The 22,017-nt window shown below is 49.9% G+C and overlaps 8 protein-coding genes across 8 annotated transcripts; 3 read left to right on the top strand and 5 right to left on the bottom strand.

Moving 5' to 3' along the window:
• Positions 1 to 165: 165 nt before the first annotated feature.
• On the bottom strand, positions 166 to 2,424 carry ABOM_006934 (putative C6 transcription factor; the record flags this gene model as incomplete). Its single annotated transcript, XM_022534063.1, has 4 exons — positions 166 to 440; positions 514 to 1,587; positions 1,638 to 2,164; positions 2,255 to 2,424. The coding sequence occupies 4 exons, from the start codon at positions 2,422 to 2,424 to the stop codon at positions 166 to 168; spliced, it is 2,046 nt and encodes a 681-aa protein (XP_022388189.1).
• Positions 2,425 to 2,897: 473 nt separating this feature from the next.
• On the bottom strand, positions 2,898 to 3,407 carry ABOM_006933 (putative C6 transcription factor; the record flags this gene model as incomplete). The annotated part of the gene is made up of 1 exon (XM_022534062.1): positions 2,898 to 3,407. One exon carries the CDS (start codon positions 3,405 to 3,407, stop codon positions 2,898 to 2,900), a length of 510 nt encoding a protein of 169 aa, XP_022388186.1.
• A 2,006-nt stretch (positions 3,408 to 5,413) lies between these two features.
• mcsA (putative citrate synthase Cit1) lies at positions 5,414 to 6,930 on the bottom strand (the record flags this gene model as incomplete). Its single annotated transcript, XM_022534061.1, has 3 exons — positions 5,414 to 5,614; positions 5,665 to 6,819; positions 6,883 to 6,930. 3 exons carry the CDS (start codon positions 6,928 to 6,930, stop codon positions 5,414 to 5,416), a joined length of 1,404 nt encoding a protein of 467 aa, XP_022388187.1.
• Positions 6,931 to 8,379: 1,449 nt separating this feature from the next.
• ABOM_006931 (putative mRNA-nucleus export ATPase (Elf1)) lies at positions 8,380 to 11,766 on the top strand (the record flags this gene model as incomplete). The annotated part of the gene is made up of 2 exons (XM_022534060.1): positions 8,380 to 10,973; positions 11,028 to 11,766. 2 exons carry the CDS (start codon positions 8,380 to 8,382, stop codon positions 11,764 to 11,766), a joined length of 3,333 nt encoding a protein of 1,110 aa, XP_022388184.1.
• A 1,053-nt stretch (positions 11,767 to 12,819) lies between these two features.
• Positions 12,820 to 13,773, top strand: ABOM_006930 (uncharacterized protein; the record flags this gene model as incomplete). The annotated part of the gene is made up of 2 exons (XM_022534059.1): positions 12,820 to 13,252; positions 13,403 to 13,773. The coding sequence occupies 2 exons, from the start codon at positions 12,820 to 12,822 to the stop codon at positions 13,771 to 13,773; spliced, it is 804 nt and encodes a 267-aa protein (XP_022388185.1).
• A 1,563-nt stretch (positions 13,774 to 15,336) lies between these two features.
• On the bottom strand, positions 15,337 to 16,356 carry ABOM_006929 (reductase-like protein; the record flags this gene model as incomplete). Its single annotated transcript, XM_022534058.1, has 2 exons — positions 15,337 to 15,888; positions 15,949 to 16,356. 2 exons carry the CDS (start codon positions 16,354 to 16,356, stop codon positions 15,337 to 15,339), a joined length of 960 nt encoding a protein of 319 aa, XP_022388147.1.
• Positions 16,357 to 18,313: 1,957 nt separating this feature from the next.
• On the bottom strand, positions 18,314 to 19,603 carry ABOM_006928 (uncharacterized protein; the record flags this gene model as incomplete). The annotated part of the gene is made up of 5 exons (XM_022534057.1): positions 18,314 to 18,675; positions 18,726 to 18,790; positions 18,845 to 18,962; positions 19,029 to 19,395; positions 19,451 to 19,603. 5 exons carry the CDS (start codon positions 19,601 to 19,603, stop codon positions 18,314 to 18,316), a joined length of 1,065 nt encoding a protein of 354 aa, XP_022388146.1.
• Positions 19,604 to 20,408: 805 nt separating this feature from the next.
• Positions 20,409 to 21,769, top strand: ABOM_006927 (O-methyltransferase; the record flags this gene model as incomplete). The annotated part of the gene is made up of 3 exons (XM_022534056.1): positions 20,409 to 20,709; positions 20,766 to 20,895; positions 20,950 to 21,769. 3 exons carry the CDS (start codon positions 20,409 to 20,411, stop codon positions 21,767 to 21,769), a joined length of 1,251 nt encoding a protein of 416 aa, XP_022388149.1.
• Between the last annotated feature and the right edge of the window lie 248 nt (positions 21,770 to 22,017).

Genomic DNA, 22,017 nt, shown 5'->3' with positions numbered 1-22,017 from the left:
TGCATGTATCTTAGCTGGCCCGTCCGAGAAGTGCATGCTGCAGTATCGACGTGCCCGCATCCGCAAGTTGCTGGCTGAGCCTAGGATCTCTAGATGATTAGTGGCTAGAAAGTGGAGACACAGATCGTGGCCAAGTCGGGAGTTCATGCATTAAGCGCATGGTGATCACATTGGCATCCAGGGGCTCGTTCCTGAATGTCCTTCTGGGCCCTCGAAGAAATTTTGAATCATGAAGCCTCCCGCTGCGTCCAGAAGCTCCGCATTAGACATGCCTTGTGGATACCACGTAAAGCTATCCTCTAGCCCCATCGATAACGGGTTGTATATTGCTTGGTTTTGAGTACCGGGCGGGGGAGCCCAGAGGGCACGAGAAGTGCGTGACAAGGCCGTTGTTGGGTTCGGGCTAGTATTTTGAGTTAAGTCACCACCATGGCCTTGTTCTATTGTGTGTTAGTTGTGAGCCCTTGATAACCGTGGCAAAATAGGAACGGGAGACGGGATAGGTATCCTCACCGAGGAGCTTCTGTAACACATTCCGTGCGCGGAAGGCCATGTCATGCGATGATCCAAGGCTCTCAAGGCAATCTACAGCCTGTTGGAGATGTTCCTTCCATGACGGAGACATAGTATGGGTGGGGCTGTAGATATAACAAGTGGCCTGCACAAAGCTCGCTGTGATTAACCAATATGTCGCATACCACGCCAGACCCCTTTTCCTACTATCTGTATGGTTGAGGAATCCACATATAGACGTGACACATTCGTCAGCTGCCGCGAGGCACGACTTGATCGGGCCCTCCGATGTACTGATGGCTGATCGTGTAGCTATCGCCTCGAATAAAAAGGGCCGGTTCAGCACGATACGCAAGTGAAACGACCTCCATATAAGGACCCTCTTCGGTAACTCCAAGTGCGGTTCCAGATTGACATCTTGGTTGAAATATGGGGGCAGGTCCTTCCACCAATTCCCAATACTCTCTTCGAGCTTTATAGCTTTCTCATATCTTGGAATGTGGTGTGTGAGAAGCTCCACCTGAACGGCATTTGCAATCTTAGCTAGCTTCACTTGAGCAATAAGAGCCGATGTGATGGTGGGCCCAGGCTTGCACTCAGGCAAATGCTCCATGTCGACCGCAATATCCTGGTCATCCAGGTTTGACGGGAGGCGGATGTTCACTCCGACTAAGGAAACTGCAGGCCTTCCTAGAGTCAACTGAGCCCCGGAAACGAAGACAAACAGTGTCCACCAAACGCGTCGGCGGATCTCCATGGTGAAAGGCGACGTGCTTGGCATGCCGAATTCGCGGTGCAAGCCGATAGCAAGAGCCATGCTGAAGCCGATGCCGATAAGGATAAACCCTGCGTTAGGCTTGTTTCTTTTTTGCAGATAATTAGCCATTATAACAATGGCTTGCACGTAGCTCAAAGACCCTTTCTCGAGGACATCCATTGTTAAGTGTCTACGCGCTTCCTTGTAAAAAGGGATGTCACATTTAGTCGCATTCGAATCGCCCACGAATGCACCGATGGCGAGAACTGTGTTATATAATAGCGGCCACGAGCCGTCCCGTGGTTTAGCCAGGGCACCTATAATCGCTTAGTAAATACGATATGTCAGCCTCGTGAACAAGGTTTACCTGATATTCGCGCACGAAAAGTCCCTTCATGTAAGATAGGATATGCGGGATGGTAGAGAGCGAAGTAGTCATCAATATAATGGCTAACTGTAGCCATTGATTGAGATCGTGCCGCAGGAAAATCATCCTCATCCAATGATGAGGGCGTGTTCACGCTGTTCAGTGGAAGGTACAGGGGAAGAGACTGCAGAAATTTCAAGGCAGCTATACCAGACTGCGGTCCTGTATATCCAGCCTTGTGCGGATCAGCAGTTAAGAAGCCCATACCGTCGATCGAGTTATCGAAGTCTTGAGATTCGTCAAATTCATAGTCTTCTGCGTTGCTGTGTTCGGTGAAGTTTGTTGGGAGTTGCTCAGTATGGTGTTCCACCTCAGTAGTCACCTTACTCTCCTGGCTTGGGTCTACCGGAGCTACCTGGCGGCTCTCTCGTACAGTTCGAAGTGCTTCTTGCAGATCAACTGTCGGAAGATACGTCCTCCAGGCCTTTTCCATGTCCTCCCGAAGTTGTTCATATTCCTGAAGACGCCTTAGGTAGGTTATGTAAGTAAAAATATTCCCACCATTTAAAAACCGCAGGCCGAGTAATATAAGTGAAACCCGCAGCAGATAGCCTCACCTTTGCAGTGACGATAATTTTTGCGACGGGGACGAGTATCGGCATGCTTTTGCATCTCTGACGCAGTTGGAGCAAGTATCATCGCCGGAACATCGAACTTTCCGCCGTTTACACTCATCGCACGCAAATGTTTTGCGTAATATTCGACGAGCTCTAACTGTATCACTCATCTTGCCGACGTACATGTATTCATTGAATGTGACATATTGGATCGGTCAATTGTTCGGAGGGACGAGGCGACACGGACACGGACATCGTGCGGGAAGCCGATTCCGAGCTAACCCCTTTCAGGCTAGTCCGTCTTCTCTCCACGGGGTGTCTGCCTTAGGCAGCAAGGAGCCAAAGTCAACTACAAATTGGGGCCATTCCACCAGAGAAAAATGTACAAGAGGTCTATCTATGTACCTTCATGGGTCTAGGTTTGTCGACTCAGGTGTCTACTCCACTGCCAATTTCAAGTCATATTTGATTCAGGAACTGTTTATTCAGGATATGTCGCTCAACGCATATCCTTTAGAGACAAGGCCCCGCCTCCCAACCTGGACTTAGATCAACTATAATCCTAGTTGTATTGAGAGCCATTGGCCAAAAGTAAAAAGAATGAAGAAGATTATCCCCAATTCATCACAGAGTATCGTTGGCTTTAAAGCTTGAACGTCAAGGACGTCATGAGAGGGCAACTATGAGTGGCTTCTGACCAAGGATGAACCTGGGGACAGTGCTCATCACCAGCAGCGCAACTGATAGAGGGGCAGTCATTGGATGAAGGCTGAATGGAAAAGCCACGCGTAGTAAACTCAGAGGGTAGGTGGAGGTCAGCACATGAGACATCCCAATAGACCTTGTCGCCGCTCATTTCATACTCGAACTGTATGACATCGTTTGCTTCTAGGTCAGGCTTTGTTGACACCTTGACGGCAATGCGGCCCCCTTTAGCATTCACACGCCATATTTCTTCGTAGGTGCCACCCCCAGCAGGAAGCGTGTTCATGCTGCCTTCTTTATCGGCCACGGACCAGACGTAGATTGGGGCGGGCAGACTATTGACAATCTTGACGCCTCCGATACTGCGAGGTGAAATGTCATCGACGGGTTGACTGAGTACGGTGGAGAGGAAGGTCATAAAGACGGCAAAAGCGGCGAAGAGCAACATTTTTGTGGAAGATAGGTGCACGGCTGTTTTCGCTATGAAATCAATCACGATGGTGTTCAGTAGCACCTTTGTTTCGCAGATCCTAAAGAAGGTAGATGAGAAGACTTTCAGTTAACAGGCTCTAGAGGTACTTTATATCCCATTAGAGGCCATTCCCCCGTAGTGAATTTATCAGCTATTTGGGATGGATAGTCACATGCCCAGCCCTAAAGCTCCCGTCATCAGCCCCCACTGGGTCATCTTGAATATCCTGCAATTTAAGATCTACTACATATTCACTGCAGGCCTCTACGTGGAACCTTGTGCAATAGGTAAGGTTCCATTAGCTTCATTCAATCCCTCAATATGAGCCAGCGGAAGCTCTACCCGAGGACACCTGGTGAAACGATGCCTGAACACGGTGTGGACTATATCAGCCTTCATCTTTGTTGCCACAAACAAAGAAGCCATGTGGGGTTGAAACCTTCCAATATCTTTGACAAAAGGAAGGTTATTTCGTGTGTCAATGGCTTCTAATGTACAATCAATCATATTGTAGTATAAGGGTACCTAAAACAGTGGCGTCCTAAAGGTGCATATGAGGATGTTAATTGTTTAGCAAGAATAACTGGTTTACCCTCCGATAATAGGTGACTATGAAATCATCATTTCTGCTTTGCCCTCTCCCTCCCAATTTCATTGAGCCTCATATCTATCAACTGGAACGTTCTTCGACATGAGCCCCGTATTGCTCTCAGTCGGCAAGTCCAGTTCCTTCTCGATGTAACCCACATAGGTAATGCTGTTAACAACTGGGCCTGTAATAAGAGTAATATCACCATTCACCAAGTCACTTATACGGCCGGCGGTCTCTTCGATCATAGCCCATCGGCTCAGTGTCGACAACACCTCCACTGCAATTACCTCTCCTTCTGCTGGCACTATTATTGGAGTTACTGTGACAACATCGCTCAGTTCTACTCGACAAAGCAAGGACGGCTTTTTAGAAAGACGGACACTGGTAGTCGCTGCAGATGCGAAAAGGTTGCTCGCTGTGTTGTCCATAAAGATTGTCTCTTCGGCCGACCATCCTAGTGTTTCTCGAATCGCCTCACTTGTATGAGCCCATCAATAAAAAGCCGATAAAGACTACAGCTGAGATTAACCTACAGTCAGAAATGGCCACATAAGCTCTGTAACTGTGCTGTTTCGTTTACAACATGACTGTATCGCCAGGATTGGATTGTGTTGTACAGTAACCATCATAACTATTGTACCTTTTTTTTTTTGAGTGAATCTCTACGTCAAGCTGGGGTGCGAGCTGTTTGCTACTACTGAACGAATGACTGACCATTTCGGGAATCCATATTTGAATTCATATTCGAATCCATGATGTGTTCACCCATCAGTGCTCAAAACATGTAAAATTATATTCTTTGGGAAAGACTTTAATCATAATAGATATGGCGGCACTTCTATGATTTTATATGTAATTCTTTCGATACTGGTATCTCTTTCTGTATATAGTATGTGGTTCACTAGGTTCATACTCGTATACGACAATGCTGAAGTGTATCCGAATATATAAACGTAGGGCGAACTATTGACGATTGGTCTCCCGCAAGGTTCCTCATAGGAATTACTTACCCATGATCAAGTCGAGAAGTGTAGAAAGATCTTTGAAATCGCAACTTAAACAGTACTCAACGCCAAATTACCGGCAAAGCTCCGAGAAAAGCCCCCCTGCCAGCCGATGAAATAGTATTTACGCCAAGGTTGACGGCCTCTATACGTGAATTCGTGTCATTGGCGAAAAATAAAACCAGAAAATCCGATATAGTTCTATTCTCTAAAAGTCTATCTGGCGTCTATGCAATTGGGCATATGGCTAGATGCAGGGAAACTAATCCCAGCAAACAAGAGAACAAAGGCTAAACGTCAACAAAGAAAGAACATACGTTCATTGCGGATATCAAGATACGCTATCATTCAAACATGTTTTACACGCAGAGATTGGAATTCGTCAGTTATTTCTTCAGGCCCAGGAGGTTGATACTCTTCGGGCGCTCAATGGGCAGGCCGAGGGCACGGTCCCAGATGAGCTGGACGAGAGGGCCCAGAGCACGGCTGACACCGAAGGTGACGGTGTAGTAGAGGGGCTGCTGGAATCCATAGTGGTAGAAGAGCACACCAGAGGCGGCATCAACATTGGGGTGGGGGTTCTTGGTCTAGTATCGTTAGCATAGGTGGTTTGAGAATGACCGAGATGATCATTTACCTTTCCATGTTCCGTAAGAACGCCAGGGGCAATCTCGGAGTTCTTCTTGACCAATTGGAAGACAGGGTTGGCCAAAACATCAGGGCGAGTGGCAGCAAAGTCCATGAGGGCCTCGAAACGGGGGTCAGGCTTGCGGAGGACACCATGGCCGTAGCCAGGGACGACCCGACCCGACTTCAGGGTGTCCCAGAGGTAGGTACGGACATCCTCATCAGTGAACTTGGTTCCGATCTTCTCCTGCATGGACAGAATCCATCGCAGGACTTCCTGGGCAGCAAGACCGTGCAGAGGTCCGGCAAGACCCAAGAGACCCGCGCTGTAACTCAGGAAGGGGTCGCTCAGGGCGCTTCCAACCAAGTGGGTCGCGTGGGCGGACACATTACCGCCCTCGTGGTCACCGTGGAGAGCCAGGTACAGACGCAGCAAATCATGGAAGTCCTGGTTCTGCTGGCCACCTTTGCCGAGCAGCTCCGCGAAGTTGTACGACCAATCCTGGTTCACGTCGAGAGATTGGGTGCCGACGGTGTCGATCTCGTTGGGGCGGAAGACCAAGGCAGCGACACGGGGGATCTTGGCGAGCAAAGAGATGCTGTCATCGAATGTGGGCTCCCAGTAATCGGCCTTGTTCAGACCCTTCTCATAGGCCTTGGCGAACTGCGACTCCGTGTTCAGGGCAGCGACGGCGATCGAGAGCTGCGTCATGGGGTGCATGTCGCGGGGGAAGGACTTAATGAGGTCCAGGATGGGCTGGGGGAGGTGGGACTTCTCAGCCAGTTCGCGCGAAAAGGCGCGCACCTGGCTGGTGGAAGGGACCTGTCCCGTGAGGAGGAGCCAGAACATGGCTTCGGGCAACATCTCGGTGCCGGAGGTACCCTTGGGCAGCTCCTTCTGACAATCCTTGATGGTCTTGCCGTGGAAGCGGATTCCCTCCTCGGGATCGAGGACCGAGCCCTCCCAGAGCATCGACTTGAGACCACGCATACCACCAATAACATTGGCAACCTTGACCTCACCAATCACATCGTCCCCACGTTGTTTCACCTGCTGGAAGAGTTCACGTTTGGCGGGGATGACCGACTTGAGGGTGGACTTCAGATCGGGCTCCGCCGTCGCATAAGATCTGCGAGAGGTATACTGAGCCAATAAACGCGAAGACTGTCACAGTGGCCAGATTTAGTTTCTGCATTAGGGTGATACCCATTGCGACCGGGGACTAACCTGAGCCAGCTTGGTAGCATGGCGAGTGGTTCGCATGGACATGGCCATGGTGTATTTATTTATTTATTTGTAAAGAAAAGGCCCGTAGAATTACACTCAACACAGGAAACCAGAACAGGTTTTTGTGCCGAAGCCTATCAGGGAGGACGATGGGAGTTTTTAAATCTCAGGGTGAAGATATACAAGGAAGAGAAAGAACAGCGAAAGGAGGGAGCACGAATTATACGCCGAGGGTCTCCCTTGCACCGCAGCCCGATTTGGACGCACGGTTGGCCGCGGAGGAACGGTGAAGGTGACGACGAGGTACCGAGGCAATCCCCCGGCTGCATGCGGAGAGAACCAACCCCCATTCCTACAATTTAATTACTTAAGAGGTTAAATCACACCACTTCTCCCTCACGGTCGGATGGAAGGATGTAGTAATTGCTAGTAATAAATAACTCTACCATTCTATAATCAGAGAGAGCAAAAATACATCATTATTCTACACTGTTGATCTGTTTTGATATTTATTTGTTGTTCTTATTACCGAGGGTCGGGTATTCCTCCTTGCAAGGGATGTGATAGACCATATGCTTCGGGATAAGCTGATAGTTGATCATCGGCATACGAGATGATTGTCTAATTCAGTGTAGGTGGGATAAGAGAGACCTGCAAACTACACCGGGCAAAGAGGTCTATAGAGGTGTTCCAGAATGCAAGAGAAAGAGTATATAAATGCCGCTGGTCCTCGCCCAGAGGGTTGAATGTAAGATACCTGGTGTATTGAATGTTTGGATGAGAAACCAAAACCCCGTCCCGTCACATATCCGCGGGTTGGCGGATCCGGCGTGCGGGGTAACCCCGATGTGGAATAGCCTGCCTCGGGGTGAAATGGATCTCTCTGCCTGAGGCATGAATGCCAAGGGAGCACCGCCACAGCCGGCACCTGGCTAGACCCTTACCAGCCATACTTGCCTCAGGCACCGGTCAGCCACCCGGGCTGAGCCAACAATCAAAACCCATGCGAAGGCGGTGTATTCTGATTGGTGCAAACCCTGGCCCCTGCGCCTCAGGCAGAGATTTTCACCCGCGCCCAATCACAAGGGAACTTATCAGTGGCCCAAAAAAAAATAATCGCCGCCCCGCCATCATTATCAGTGATCTTTCCAGTTCAGCCTGGATTTTCTTCCTTCTTCCTCTTGTCTCTTCACTCTCCCCTCTTTCCTTTCTCTTGTTCATATACCCTGTTGTTTGTGTTGAAGACGGACCCTCGCTCTGAGGCCGATCTGACCGTTGGATTTTCATCAAAAAGTTTTGAATTTCGTGTAGATTTCTTTGTTACTTTTCTTTTCTCCTTTTTGTGGCATTTTCAATTTTTCCACCAGACGACGCCGCTTTAGTGGCTTACAGATTTAGTGCAAAGGTCGAAGCGAAGGCACACTCTCCGGTGAGAGACGCACGGCATTTTGATATCGCCCCATATTCAATAGAATGCCTCATTCCGAAAATACAATCATGGCTACCGCTGTTTCCAAGACTCCATCTACCGTCCCTCCAACTCCGGAGGAGATTTCGTCCCTGTTCAACACTATCTTCACCGCAGAGACCTCCCAGCAGTCTCTTGATGCCTCCTACGCCTTGACCAACTTGTTGATTCAAAGTGTCGGCTGCCTTGGCTTTCAGAAATATGACGTCTTGTCACAAGTCAAGAAGGCGGCGAGTGATAAGAAGAATGGCGCCCTCCGTGAGAGTGCCATGCTGATCCTCGGCGCCCTGTTCGAACGTTTCCCCCGCGAACATCCTCTGAGCGAAGTTGTGTTCCTCCTCCAAGATGGTGGCGTTCTTGGTATTGCCCTCGATGCGTTGGCCGACAAAGGCGCAGTCGTGCGCGATTCCGCTCAGTATGCAATCGATGCCTTGTTTGCCTGTCTCAAGCCTGAATCCATGGCCAATGGTCTCTTGCCTGCCCTTTCTGCTTATCTCAGTCGCGGCACTGGTAAGTGGCAGGGCTTTGTCGGCGCATACTCCCTGGTCGAGAAGATGGCCGTCAAGGCGCAAATGGGTAATGGAACTATGGAGGAAGAACGTGAGAAGGATATACTGCGCGAGGCCATGGGCAAGACTCTGAAAGATTTGATTCCTCTGGTGGAGTCCGGCATGCACGATCTGAAGGCTGAAGTGGCTAAGCGGGCTTGCAAGGCCATGAACGCGGTGACCACCCTCTTGTCCAACGATGATGTTGCCCCTCGTATTCCTCTTTTGATCAAGACCATGGAGCAGCCGTCTGAGAAGACACTACAGGATGCCATCCATGCCTTGTCGCAAACTACTTTCGTCGCCATTGTTACCTCGCCTGTCCTGGCCTTGCTCACTCCTTTGCTCGAGCGCTCCTTGAACGCCCCGACAACGCCCCAAGAGACTTTGCGCCGCACGGTCGTGGTCGTGGAAAACTTGACAAAACTCGTGCACGATCCCTCTGAGGCACGTACGTTCTTGCCCAAGCTCATCCCCGGTGTACAGGCTGTCAAGGACCGTGCTTCTTTGCCAGAAGTCCGAGAGCTTGCCACCCGCGCATTGAACGTGATGGAGAAGGCTATGAGCGACAGCAATGTTCACGCTGGATCGGTCACCAAGACCACTCCGGATGAGGTTCTCGCCGTCTTGGATGCCCAGATCCAGGCCAACGGCGGCCTTGCTGTGCCCGAGGCGCATACGCTTTTCGAGCTCGGTAAGACGTACATCGCAGAGATGGTTCGGGAGGATGTGAACTGCCGCATGCACGACCGCATCCCTGTCTGTGTCGCACCCTACCTGCGCGGTTTGCTCCCGGAGGATAAACATGATGCTGTCGCCTCCGCTCTCCAGGCACATTTTATCGAGAAGGACCACCGCAAGTTTGGTAAGCCCGAACCCGACGATCCCAATGAGGTCGAGATTGTCAACGCCAACTTCTCCCTCGCCTACGGTGGAATGCTTCTTCTCAACCACACCAACCTCCGCTTGCTGAAGGGTCATCGTTATGGCCTGTGTGGTCGCAATGGAGCTGGCAAGTCCACTCTCATGCGCAGTATCGCCAACGAAAAGCTGGAGGGCTTCCCACCGCAGGATGTTGTTCGAACCTGCTTTGTGGAGCATAACCAGGGTGAGGATGCTGACCTGAGCATCATCGAATACGTCTCCAAGAACCCCAAGATTGCAGAGGCTGGCCAGGAGCACATCAGCCAGGTGCTTCTCGAATTCGGCTTCACGGATGGCCCCGAGGGCCGCCAGTCGCAGCGTGTTGGGTCGCTGTCGGGTGGTTGGAAGATGAAGCTTGCGTTGGCCCGTGCCATGCTTATGAAGGCGGATGTTCTACTCCTGGACGAACCCACTAACCACTTGGACGTTGCCAATGTGAAGTGGTTGCAAGAATACCTCAAGAAGCACACTGACATCACCAGTTTGATTGTCAGTCACGACTCCGGGTTCTTGGACGAAGTCTGCACGGATATTTACCACTATGAAGGCAAGAAGCTGGTCTGCTACAAGGGTAACCTGGCTGCTTTCGTCAAGCAGAAGCCCGAGGCAAAGAGCTATTACACTTTGTCCGCCAGCGCTGTTCAATTCAAGTTCCCTCCCCCTGGTATTCTGTCCGGCATCAAGTCCCAGACCCGTGCCATCCTCCGGATGACCAACTGTTCCTACACCTATCCCGGTGCCCCCAAGCCATCCCTGACCGACGCATCGCTCACCCTGACCCTGTCGTCCCGTGTTGCCATCATTGGAGGAAACGGTGCTGGTAAATCTACTTTCATCAAGATGCTTACGGGAGAGACGATTCCCCAAACCGGCAAAGTTGAGAAACACCCCAACCTTCGTATCGGTTATATCAAGCAGCACGCTCTCGAGCACGTGGAGATGCATTTGGAGAAGACCCCTAGCCAGTATCTCCAGTGGCGTTATGCTAACGGTGACGACCGCGAAGTCTACTTGAAGCAGACCCGCGTTCTCACCGAAGAGGATAAGGCTCAGCTGGAGAAACCGGTCGACCTTAAGGATGGCAGGGGCCCCCGTCGCATTGAGGCCCTTATGGGTCGGCAAAAGTGGAAGAAGTCGTTCCAGTACGAAGTGTAAGTTATCGCTACCTGCTTGTCTCCGCGCGCCGCCGCTAACAGATACCATAGTAAATGGATTGGTCTCCTTCCCAAGCATAACACCATGATTTCTCGTGAGACCTTGCTCGAACTTGGATTCTTCAAGCTGGTTCAGGAATTCGATGATCACGAGGCTTCTCGCGAAGGTCTCGGGTTCAGAAACCTGGAACCTCCTGAGATCTCGAAGCACTTCGAGGATGTTGGTTTGGATCCCGAGATCGCCAATCACAACCAAATCTCTGGTCTCTCTGGTGGTCAAAAGGTGAAGGTTGTGTTGGCCGGAGCCATGTGGAACAACCCCCACTTGCTCGTGCTGGACGAACCCACTAACTTCTTGGACCGTGACTCTTTGGGTGGTTTGGCTGTGGCTATCCGTGACTTCAAGGGTGGTGTGGTCATGATTTCTCACAACGAGGAATTCGTGGGTGCGCTCTGCCCCGAGCAGCTTCATGTCGCTGATGGACGCATTGTTGCCCGTACCAACACGGGCGTTTCGCTCGATCGGTTCGAAGACAGTGCGGCTAATTCGCCTCAGGCCGGCACCGCCGTCAACTCAACGGCCACCAGTGCGGCTGCTTCGGCTGCTGCTTCGGCCGTCAACTCTGGCGCCGAAGAACAGGGCGAACTCAAGTTCAAGGCTAGGAAGAAGAAGAAGATGACCCGTGCCCAGCTGAAGGAACGGGAGGCTCGTCGTCGTCTCCGTCATCTTGAGTGGCTCAATAGCCCCAAGGGTACCCCCAGGCCTCCGGATACTGATGACGAGGCTTAGTAAATATTCGTTGTTTATACCATTTTTCTGGACTCTGTTCGCTGCATGGGCAGTGTGATGATTTGTCTGTTTTGGTCATTACGATAGACGGCTCGGCGTTTGCTTTTGTTCTTGCTCCATATATTCCGGCGGTTTGCTTTCATAGATGACAATCTTACTTAGAAAAGTCAGAGATTTTCTTTTAGCAATCGACATAATTGCACCGTTGTCTATCTATATGTACTGTATATGTGGGGAGTTCTGCTTTTCCACCTCTAGGAACGCGTAGCATTGCCGTTTGCGCAACTCTCGACCGTAGTCACTGTAGTAACACAACATTGATTTATCGAGCGCACCCTGAACTACAGACCCCGGAAGATAATATTTAATTAAGATCATGCTAAAATAATAACAATGTTTGGTGTGCAACAGCGTAAGTTTTCTACACATTGAGTACGAAGTTAGGGCAGGCGCGACACCGCATCAAGATGCCTAGCCTCATCCAGATACGTCTTTGACGCCCCAGCGAGCGTTCAAGCCCTAATATCTAACACAATAGGTGCTTATCATGATAGGTCGTTTGGGATACTCAAATCAAGACAAGCCACGATCAATATCATGTGGACATCTCCATTTGACGAAAGGGACCTCAATGCTCAGCCACGAATGGGTGGCGTTCGTGACATCATCCATCACAACCTTGTCTTCCATGCAACACACATAGTCAAATCCTGCGTGCATGGATCATGACGAATAAGATGTAGATACTCAGTGCCCGAGGTGGCGCAGTCTCATCCCATAGCTCACATTGGCTAGCTTCTTATCCTCTAGGATTGGGCTATACGAGTTGCAATCTATGGCTCGAGCGCTGTGATCTTACACCCCCAACATCAGGCAACAAAGTATTAGACTCATCCTTTACGGCGAAGGAGTCTTACCTCAGCGAATATAAGAACATAGCAGCCTTGCCTATTTCTCCACCGATCTTTCTCCAGGTCGTTAGACTTACGTCAGCACAACTAACTAACTACCTCTCCTCACACAGGCATAACTAATACCCATCTCAATCTAACAATGACCTGCTTCAGAATGCGCGACGAACCCCCCGCCTACGAAGAAGCCGCGGGCTCCAGCTCGACCGCCATCCCAGGCGACAACAAGACACAGTTGCAAGATGAGGATCAGCGGTCGCAATACGGGCTGATTTCAATTTCGGGGTACGACCGTATTCGTCTCATACGCTTCCCAGAGTCTATTGTCGCGCTTGTATCGGAGACACTCCAGAAACACTGGCCCAAGGGCATCCAAAATGTAAAGGCGTACTACGAGAGCACGGAGTTCAAGCTGCGTGGAAACCCCTTTGAACACGGCAATGATGATGAGAAGGTTGCGTTGCGGAACGCTATATTAGGGCTTCTGGATGCTCTTGCAAGAGAGGGTTGGGGTGTTCACCCTGCTGCCGGGGGGTTGGGGCGCATAGGGAATTATAAGTCGTTTGGGCAGAAGGGTATGTTTATTTTTGTTTCGTTGAATGTCTTTCTTTATTTGCGTTGTTGGATTTTGTTTTGTTTTGTTTATTTCTTTCATTTTCATGCTGCTACTCGAGCTACTCTGGGATAAACCTTCCCTACAGTAGACAAGCTGACAGATTGCACAGATAGCTTGATATTCAAGCGCCAAGACCCACAGCAGCTCTCTTGGATGTGCATCTCCTTTGACGCCGATGACCTCATGCACCTTATCAACGCGCCTCCCGAGTTGGCCCTATCCCTGGTTGCAGTCTTTGGGGACCGGATCAAGAATTGTAATCAGGATCTTGTGAGCGGGAACTTCGAGGTCAAGTTCCAAAGAAAGCTATGGGCTAAGTCGTCGGACGAAGGAGCGGTGCTGAGTCGAGTGGCCATACTAGATGTGCTTCAGTGTCTGGAGGGCCAGGGGTTCAGGTTGTGTTCAAGCTTGGATATCGATTATGGCAACGGGGGTGAGTTGTATAAGAGTAGTGGGGAGACATGGTTTTGTTGTCGGTGAGAGGTTGGCGATGTGTATGACTGTTATGGATTTCTTTGGGTATATAATTAACATAGTATGAATGTCGTGCTTTCAAAGATACCTGGACTGTCCTATTCCCATCAGCAAAGAGGTCAGCAGAAGAGTCATTCTATGCCTTACTCGGAGAATGCCAACCGCCTGAGAAACTATATGTCTGGTCTGGTAGCCCAGTAGTAATTCCCACACATCTGTAGGCACTGATAGTCTCGAAGATGATATTAAAAACAGGGTATGCGACTGGCTCTCGAGTGAAACTTCCTGCTTGAACGATGGATATGATGATCACCGCTAGAGCAAGCCATGTCGTATGCTAACTGGACGTGGAGCTACTGTTTAATAAAGTAAAGACGGCCAGAAGGAACGGTCCTTGCCGATTTTTCTTGTTGGTAATCTAAGCCATGAGAGTTCTGGGCCATATTTCGGCTTTTATCCACTCTTTATGCTTACAGAGAACCTCTTACAGGCGAGCCAATGTCGGAATAACAGATTCCTCGGATGATGAGTTTCGGCCATTCAAGTCATGTCATTTGATGCGCCTCTCGTAAGTAGATGAAGTTTAAACACAACATGGCTAAATCAATATCAGCCACCATGTGAACTTCGTCTAACAATACTAACAGTAGTATATACTGTTACTCTCACAAACCTACTTCTCTATTCATCCCATTAGTCAAGATGAAGGTTATTATTATAATAGTAGCCTCAATGGTTCTGGCCCTCCTTTCACCTCCAGATTTGGCTGGAACCTCAACCTCAGCTCGCACACGAAACAAGGTTTGATCCCACTCATCGCATCTTGTACTGTTGTGCGCTGTTGTTAGATCATCTGCGAGAGCATTATTGAGGGATTACTGGATTCGGTGGTATATGCATATCAAAAGGGTAACAGCCAGAAATGGGTCGGGTTTACCGACTCTATCTGATCCATTGGGTCTGAGCCTAGTCAAATACTTCCACTGATACTTTCTTATCCTCAATATAGTTTACGGGAATCTTGCTTTTGGTCCGGAGGTACCGACGACGAATAGGGTCGGTGTGTGGCCGGACTACAACTCCGGGGTTTTATGAGCTAGTATACTGTCTTACTAGTACTACTATAATGCGTCCTTGACGCTTGATGGTACATACATAAGCCAATCGCATTGTTGGTACGACTTGGGTCTTTCCAACTGTGGAACATGCATACCTGATTCAAGGTGACGCCAGCACTTGACGTTCTTTATCGTGATTACATCGTGGGATAGTTTGATGAACTGGATGACAAACTTAGCGATTCTACAAGTCAATTAACTAGTTCAATAACCCCAGCGCAGCATTGACTTTGTGTACTCAGTACGACATGTGTGTCCTAAAGCAAAGCATCTCACGTAGTAGTATGTGCAAGGTCATGAAGGCCAAAACCCGTAACAGCCAGGACACAGGTCAACAGAATAGCATGGAAAAGGCTCCCCAACCCATTTACCAAGTCAGCACAAGTCAAATAATCATCAATGTTCGTTGCTAAATGTCTAAAAACTATATTACTTTTATTGAACCCATTCTTCACGCCTCCTCAGGCCAATTATCATAACCAAAGGTGTCCTTCATGTTCACAAATCGGAAATGCCTTCCCTCGGCAACATCATTAATAGCCTTAAACTCCTCATCCGACAACTCGACCGATTTGAAGTTCGACTCAATTCTCGCCGGGTTCGAGCTCTTCGGCAGAACCACATAGCCTCTCTTCAAGCCCCAGGCGATCAGAATCTGCGCCAAAGTAGAGCCCTTCTGCTTGGCAATCGCATTCAACGTCGGGTTCTCCGACACCTTCTCGCCCGTCCTCGGGACCTGATTCTGAGACCCAAGGGGCGAATACGCCTCAACCACGATGCCGTTCTTCTGGCAGTAGTTGACGAGCTCGGTGTTAGGCAGGAAGGGGTGCACCTCGATCTGGTTAACTTGAGGCTTCACCTTGGCAATCTTGTTGAGATGCTCAAGACCTTCGATACGCCAGTTGGACACGCCGATGGCGCGGGCTTTGCCGGATTCGTAGATCTTCTCCATCGCACGCCAGGTTTCTTCGGGATTTTTTGTCAATTCCTGAAGGATGATGTACTATTCATTCATACTGTTAGTAACATTATCGGGGAAGTCTGGATATCGTGATTACCGTACCTTTCCATCCGGTCCCAGCTTCGGCTGATGATTCTCGTCCTTCTCGGCAGCAATGGGCCAATGCACCAGATACAGATCCACGTAGTCCAATTGCAGGTTCTTCAACGAATCCTCCACCGACCACAGCACGTCGTCATACCGATGCAGATGGTTCCACACCTTCGTCGTAACGAACAGATCCTCCCGCTTCACGGACGGGTTCTCTTTCAGGAAATCTTGAATCGCCTGTCCCACCTCGTCCTCATTGGCATAGAACCAGGCACACTCGAGGTGTCGGTAGCCGACTTTCAGCGCGTGGCGCACGGCCTTGTAAGTCTCGCCTTTGGAGCCTTCGTTAGCGAAGGTGCCGAAGCCGACACCGGGGATGGTGACGCCGTTGCTTGTTTTGAAGGATACGCCGGAGGACATTCTGCTAACTGTGATGATGGGTTCAGAGTGCGAGCGAATAGCAATGCTTGTGTAGTTGGAATTCCATTCCGGGGTGACACCATATTTTAAAGCCCAGCACGAAAACAAATCCATTCATGACCTCATGGCTGACGAGGCGAGCATTTCGTCATTGGCTCCAGTCCGGTTGGTTCCAGTCTTCGGTGTGCACCGAGTGGATTCATACCGAAGCGATCATTGGAACCGTGCCGGGTGTAGGGCTCCACCCTTGTTTAAAGCTGGAAGCTTGACGCACTGGCAGCATCGGATTTAACAGATGCTGGAATTAACAGCTGTGCTGAAAACGCACAATTGCAAGGAATGCGTTATTCGTTGTTTGTGTCCACTCTGCTCCACACGCCCGAGCGCCACAAATCCTGTAGGGCTCGGAGTTACAAGCGCGTCCTTGGGCAACGCTGTGCTGACTCTTAAGCTGTTAGGCTTTTGGTCAAAACGTGTGTTAAATCATATCGGTATGATATAAACATAATTTACCTATAAGACCATTGGCTACACAACGTCAGCTTTGATTAATATTGTATGACCCCGTAACTAACTAGTTAACTAGTTGCGCAGCTCAAGTATATTAATCAGCGATGTCTTACGGTCTCAGCCTGAGGCAGGAGACATCACATCCGGTCATGTGATCAGGTTAGTCCCAACAAAAAACAAAGGCCACAGTAAAGCCCCCTGAAAGACGCCATGATTGGGTATCGGAATGGAAATGTAGAATCCCAGTTGCTTTCTGACCCCTACACACCAGCTAAGTAATCAGTTGGTCAGGGATGGGATCGACAGCTCTATTGACATATCAAAAGTAAGCTTTGTGAGTATCCTAGCGAGATATATGTTTTTTCCCACAACCCTTCATATTCTCATATTCGTTCTGGTTATTTCTTTCCCCCACGTCAAAAGTACCCCTGATTCAAACCCCCCCCATTGAACTTAATGTACTCTGTAAATGACTCCTGAAGCACAGACCTCAGAGTTTGTATCTATCTCACCGTAATCAATCTCGGTTGGCACACCCGTGCCCCCTTGCTTGATCTAGCGAGCCCTAATCCCAGCCAGATATGCTTTATGACAGGCCCGAGCTAGCCATAGACTATTTTCTCAGCCTTAGATGGCTTCCCCGGAAGTCTTCCTCCGGAAGCCACAGACCTAAAAATGGTGTGTTGGAACTTAGAATGCCGTCCCAAGGCCCAAGCCCGCGGGACGCTTGGAAGCCACGCCCTACACCCACACACCACTAATGGATATAGTTTCTGGTTGAATAATGATTCCGTGGACGATCTAGTGTAACCTGACACAGGGTTGTTTCGTTATGGAGTCGTCTAGTGAGCACTAACGATGTCGTTGGTAATGTTTGGGAATCTTCGTGTGATAGATCTACTGGGGAGGAGGGAGAATAGTAAATCCGATTGTGATGCATGGACTAAAAAAAAAACTTCGTTTCGCCTGGAGGGGAATTCCATAACATGTGTTGGACCTAATCGGCTTTCGGCTCTTTTCCGGGCTTTTCCTGAGGTCTACTCGATCGCGAAGGAGTCTGCACCGGCGGATAAATACTCCTCTGCCAATTATTCCGCAATCAATTGGGAGGAATACGGAGAATATTCCTGTGCATTATCCATTTTTTGGTGAAAATGACCACGAGCCTAGGAGAAATTCCCTAGCGGCGATCCACGCCTCATGCAATGAACTTGGGAAATCTATGGAGGGCGAAGGATTTACTAGGGACCTTCGGAAGCTTGTCTGGGAGGACTGACACATCGTAGTTATCAGCTAAGTTACCTACATAACTAGGTTTGGATCGAGTGAGTCCCCTCCACCAATCAACCATACTCGACCCTCGGATACCCTACGTCAGGTTGCTCTCCCTTCGGCCCAGATTGACAAGCAGGCATGGATCGGCGTACTCGACAGCGTGAGCCGTTTCCTAGACTTTCTTCTCGACTTGTTCATAGCTAACGGAAATCTCGTCCGTCCTTTCGATGCCTGTAACGTCCCCAAGGATATGCTCGTTGCTAACGTTGCTGGTGTTGTAGTTTCCAGCAGGTGCCCGGAGGGAACCGCCAATCGTTTCAACGGTGGAAGGGTCAAGACCGGATTTCGAAAGTCTACCGTACTTGCGACCGCTACCGTACAATGGTAGTTTGTAGGAAGTGTTGCCAGAGCTGCCTTCGTCCTTTGTGCCGTACCTAATGCGAACGTAGAGAGGACGGAGGACGGGAATCGTCGAGCACATGATCGTAACGCAACTTTCGGTTGCGGACCAGATGAGCATTGGCACGGTATCATCTTCGAGTTGGGTCAGCTCTACCATCCTGAACGGGACGAAGAGAACGTACAGATGTATTCGGATGCGTTCAGGCCGGCCAGAGCCACGGTGCGAACGATACCACATACTCCAGCGCTGGAGTCTTCATGTCAGACATGGGTCCAAAGCAGCGGGGCTTTCCAGGCTTACAAGATTCCAAGACTGAGACCGCAGGCAACGGTGATCTTCTCCTTTTGCTTCATGTTGAGATCCCAGACAATGAACCATGGAAGAATCGCAAAGGAGAAGTCCGCAGCGACGAACCACGCTGGAACGAGGGTTAGGCTTTTTCATTCATGAACCCACGTTAAGGGCAAGATCATGCAGCACTCACATCCAACCGTGTAGCCCACCTTGGAAAAGTCGAGCCAGCAGGTTCCTTCCAGAGTTGGGTTCCAAGTCTTTTGGACTGGAAAACACTGTATCACAACGGTGATGCTGGCGAACAGCGTGATAATGGTGGTGATCGCAAGACAACCCCAGATAAAATAAATCTGAATTTTATTGCGCACAATTCGTAGGAGGAAGGTGCCAACGGCCCATTTACCAACCCCAATGACCATGATACCAGCCACCTGGCTGAACACTTCATACATGGTAGCTTTGGAATAGGTAACTGGATCGCCGACATCCGCAAACAGTTGCCCTACGCCGTAGTGGGTTCCTATGCTGACAAAAATGGTGTAAAGGATGTGAAGTATCTGCCGCACGTCAGCCTTCGCCCAAGTAGCTGGGTATTCCGGTTTGGTCCCTCACCAATGCAAGTACGACCATATAATCATCAAGGCCGATCGAATTCAGAATGTGTTTTCGCGTATAGAGCCTTAGCCCTACGAAGACAGCAAAAATCACGACCTCTACCCAAAGGACCGCATTGGTCATGGGCCCTAAACCTCCGTATGCGCTCATGTCGAAGATGGCCACAGTAGATTCACAAATAAGAGTGAAAGAAAGGTCATTGGGGTGAGAGAAGGAAGAAAAGTTTCCTCCCCAAGACGAGACGATGCGGCCATTCGTGTAGTATTAGTATGGAAGGGATTATGACCTGTAGATTGAGCGACACCATCTTGCTGCTACTGCTCCTCAGCCAAAGTACGCCAGGATCTGAGCATGGCGGCCTCTAATGTATTAGTATGAAAGGGGATATGACCTGTACTGCGGGCGACATCGTTTTCCGCTGCCGATCTAAAGTCAAAGAACGCCAAGAAATCGGCATAGGTGCACCGTAGCGTTGCAGGATGAACATAATTACTCAGGACCCGAGTGACAGAGCGGCCCAGGCGATCCGGCGAACTGACCCCCTGCATGTTGCCATCGGTGCCTAGACTGGTGGTGGCGTGGCCCATACATGCAGCGATCTTTCCTGAATGGGCTTAACCACATACATTAGCACATTGGGCCGTCCTTGGGAAGTGTACAAAACGATGATCCTGCGAGCTCTCTTAACCTATCTAACGACGAAGGTTTCCAATTATTTTCCGTACTAACGGTTCAGACGCAGGAAATCTTGAACTCTTGTGGGGCATTGGTCGTTAGTGCTGAGGGGTTCACCCCGCTGGCTTCATCAGAGATTCGACACTTGGCCCTAGCGCTGCTAGCGAAATGGGAACCGTCGGCCCATATATACCGTCGCCCACCTCGTCCGCCGGGCCTGGTGCAACTTGATCATATATTCCTTCCTTGGTACCCCGAAATCCAAATCAGAAAGGTCAACATGCGGTCTCAGATCCTAGAAACCATTGCTGCTCTAGATGCAGTTAAGCCTGAGGCCTTTGGCGGAAACGAAGTGGAACGCCTACAAGTGCGCGCTGCAGCCCGTCGACTGCTTGCTCGAGTGGAAACGCCCTATGAGCGCGCCTGGGGCTTCTGCTTTGAACACCCTGTTGTCTTTGCCGCTCTGCAAACATGCATTAACGTGGGTCTTTGGAAGTCCTGGACAAGTGCTGGAGGGGGTGAGAAGACTATCCACGAGTTGGTAGAGTTCACCACCCCCACCGTTGATACAAACCTGCTGCGTAAGCCTTGAACCTCATGTTAGCATGATTCCATAAGGCTCACTGGAGGCGTACAGGTCGGCTCTTCCGCTTGCTAGCAGCCTTCAACGTAGTTGAGGAAACTGCAGAAGACACATTCAAACCGACTGCGTTCTCGTACGCTATCGGTGACGAGAGTACCAAAGTTCGTGCCTCGCTTCAAGCAGCGTAAGCATGCCTGTCCGGTCATCGGTCCATATGCTGTTCTGACGCGTTGACCAGAACATATCAATATATTGCGGCTGGCCATAACTTGCCGGCCTATCTGGCCAAGATCTCTTATAAGGAGCCTACGGACGTTGATCTGAATAATTACACGGGCGTTGATCCGGACGGCCTTACCTTCTTCGGGCGATTGCAGAAAAGTCCCGCGTATTTTGACGCTTTCACCGGCCATATGGAAGCCTGGACAGCATGGAAGACCCCATGGACTAAGGTTTACGATACCACCGCCCTACTCGATGGTGCCAAGCTGGACGATGGCTCTCCATTCGTGGTTGATCTTGGTGGAAACACCGGGACGGACATATCCCACGTCCTTGCCAAGCATCCGGACATCCCTGCTGGATCGCTCGTTTTGCAAGACCTTCCCGAGGTGATTGCCACTGTTCGGCTCGATGAGAAGATCACAGCTATGGCTCATGACTTTTTCTTCCCCCAGCCTGTGAAAGGTGAGAGACACTCTGGACTAGAAATGCAGGTGTGCCCTACTGAAACCAGAACCGCAGGGAGCCGTGCTTACTATCTGCACGCCGTTCTCCATGACTGGCCAGATGACAAAGCGAAGCAACTGCTTGTGAACACCAGAAATGCAATGGTAAAGGGCTACTCCAAGCTCCTCATCTACGACATCGTTCTTCCGCCAATAGGAGCAAGCATCAGCCAAACCACAATGGACGTGGAGATGATGTCGTTACTGTCGGCTTCCGAACGGACGCAAGGTGCGTGGGAGAAGCTGTTAACCGATGCTGGCTTCAAGATTATCAACTTTTGGCCTGACCCTCAAGAGTATGAGATGATCATTGAAGCCGAGGTGGCATAGATTCCGGACTTCACTCAGCTTGAGAATACAAGTAGAAAGGCAACTAAGGTGCGACATTTCAGATTGAGTTGAATGATAATACCTAATTTGATCTCAAATGCATATAGTCAAAAAGGCTTTTGTGGCAAGGGGCTGCACACCAGTGTAGTGTACGTACTAGGTCTGTATTATGAAATATGTCACCGCGATCTGCGATATGGATCTTGGGCTTCACTGCCCTAGTATGTTTAGGATGACTGAGTAGGCTA

This window comes from Aspergillus bombycis (genome assembly GCF_001792695.1).
Source record: "Aspergillus bombycis strain NRRL26010 chromosome Unknown contig00055, whole genome shotgun sequence".
Lineage (NCBI taxonomy): Eukaryota > Fungi > Ascomycota > Eurotiomycetes > Eurotiales > Aspergillaceae > Aspergillus > Aspergillus bombycis.
This window is presented reverse-complemented; position numbering and strand designations above follow the sequence as displayed.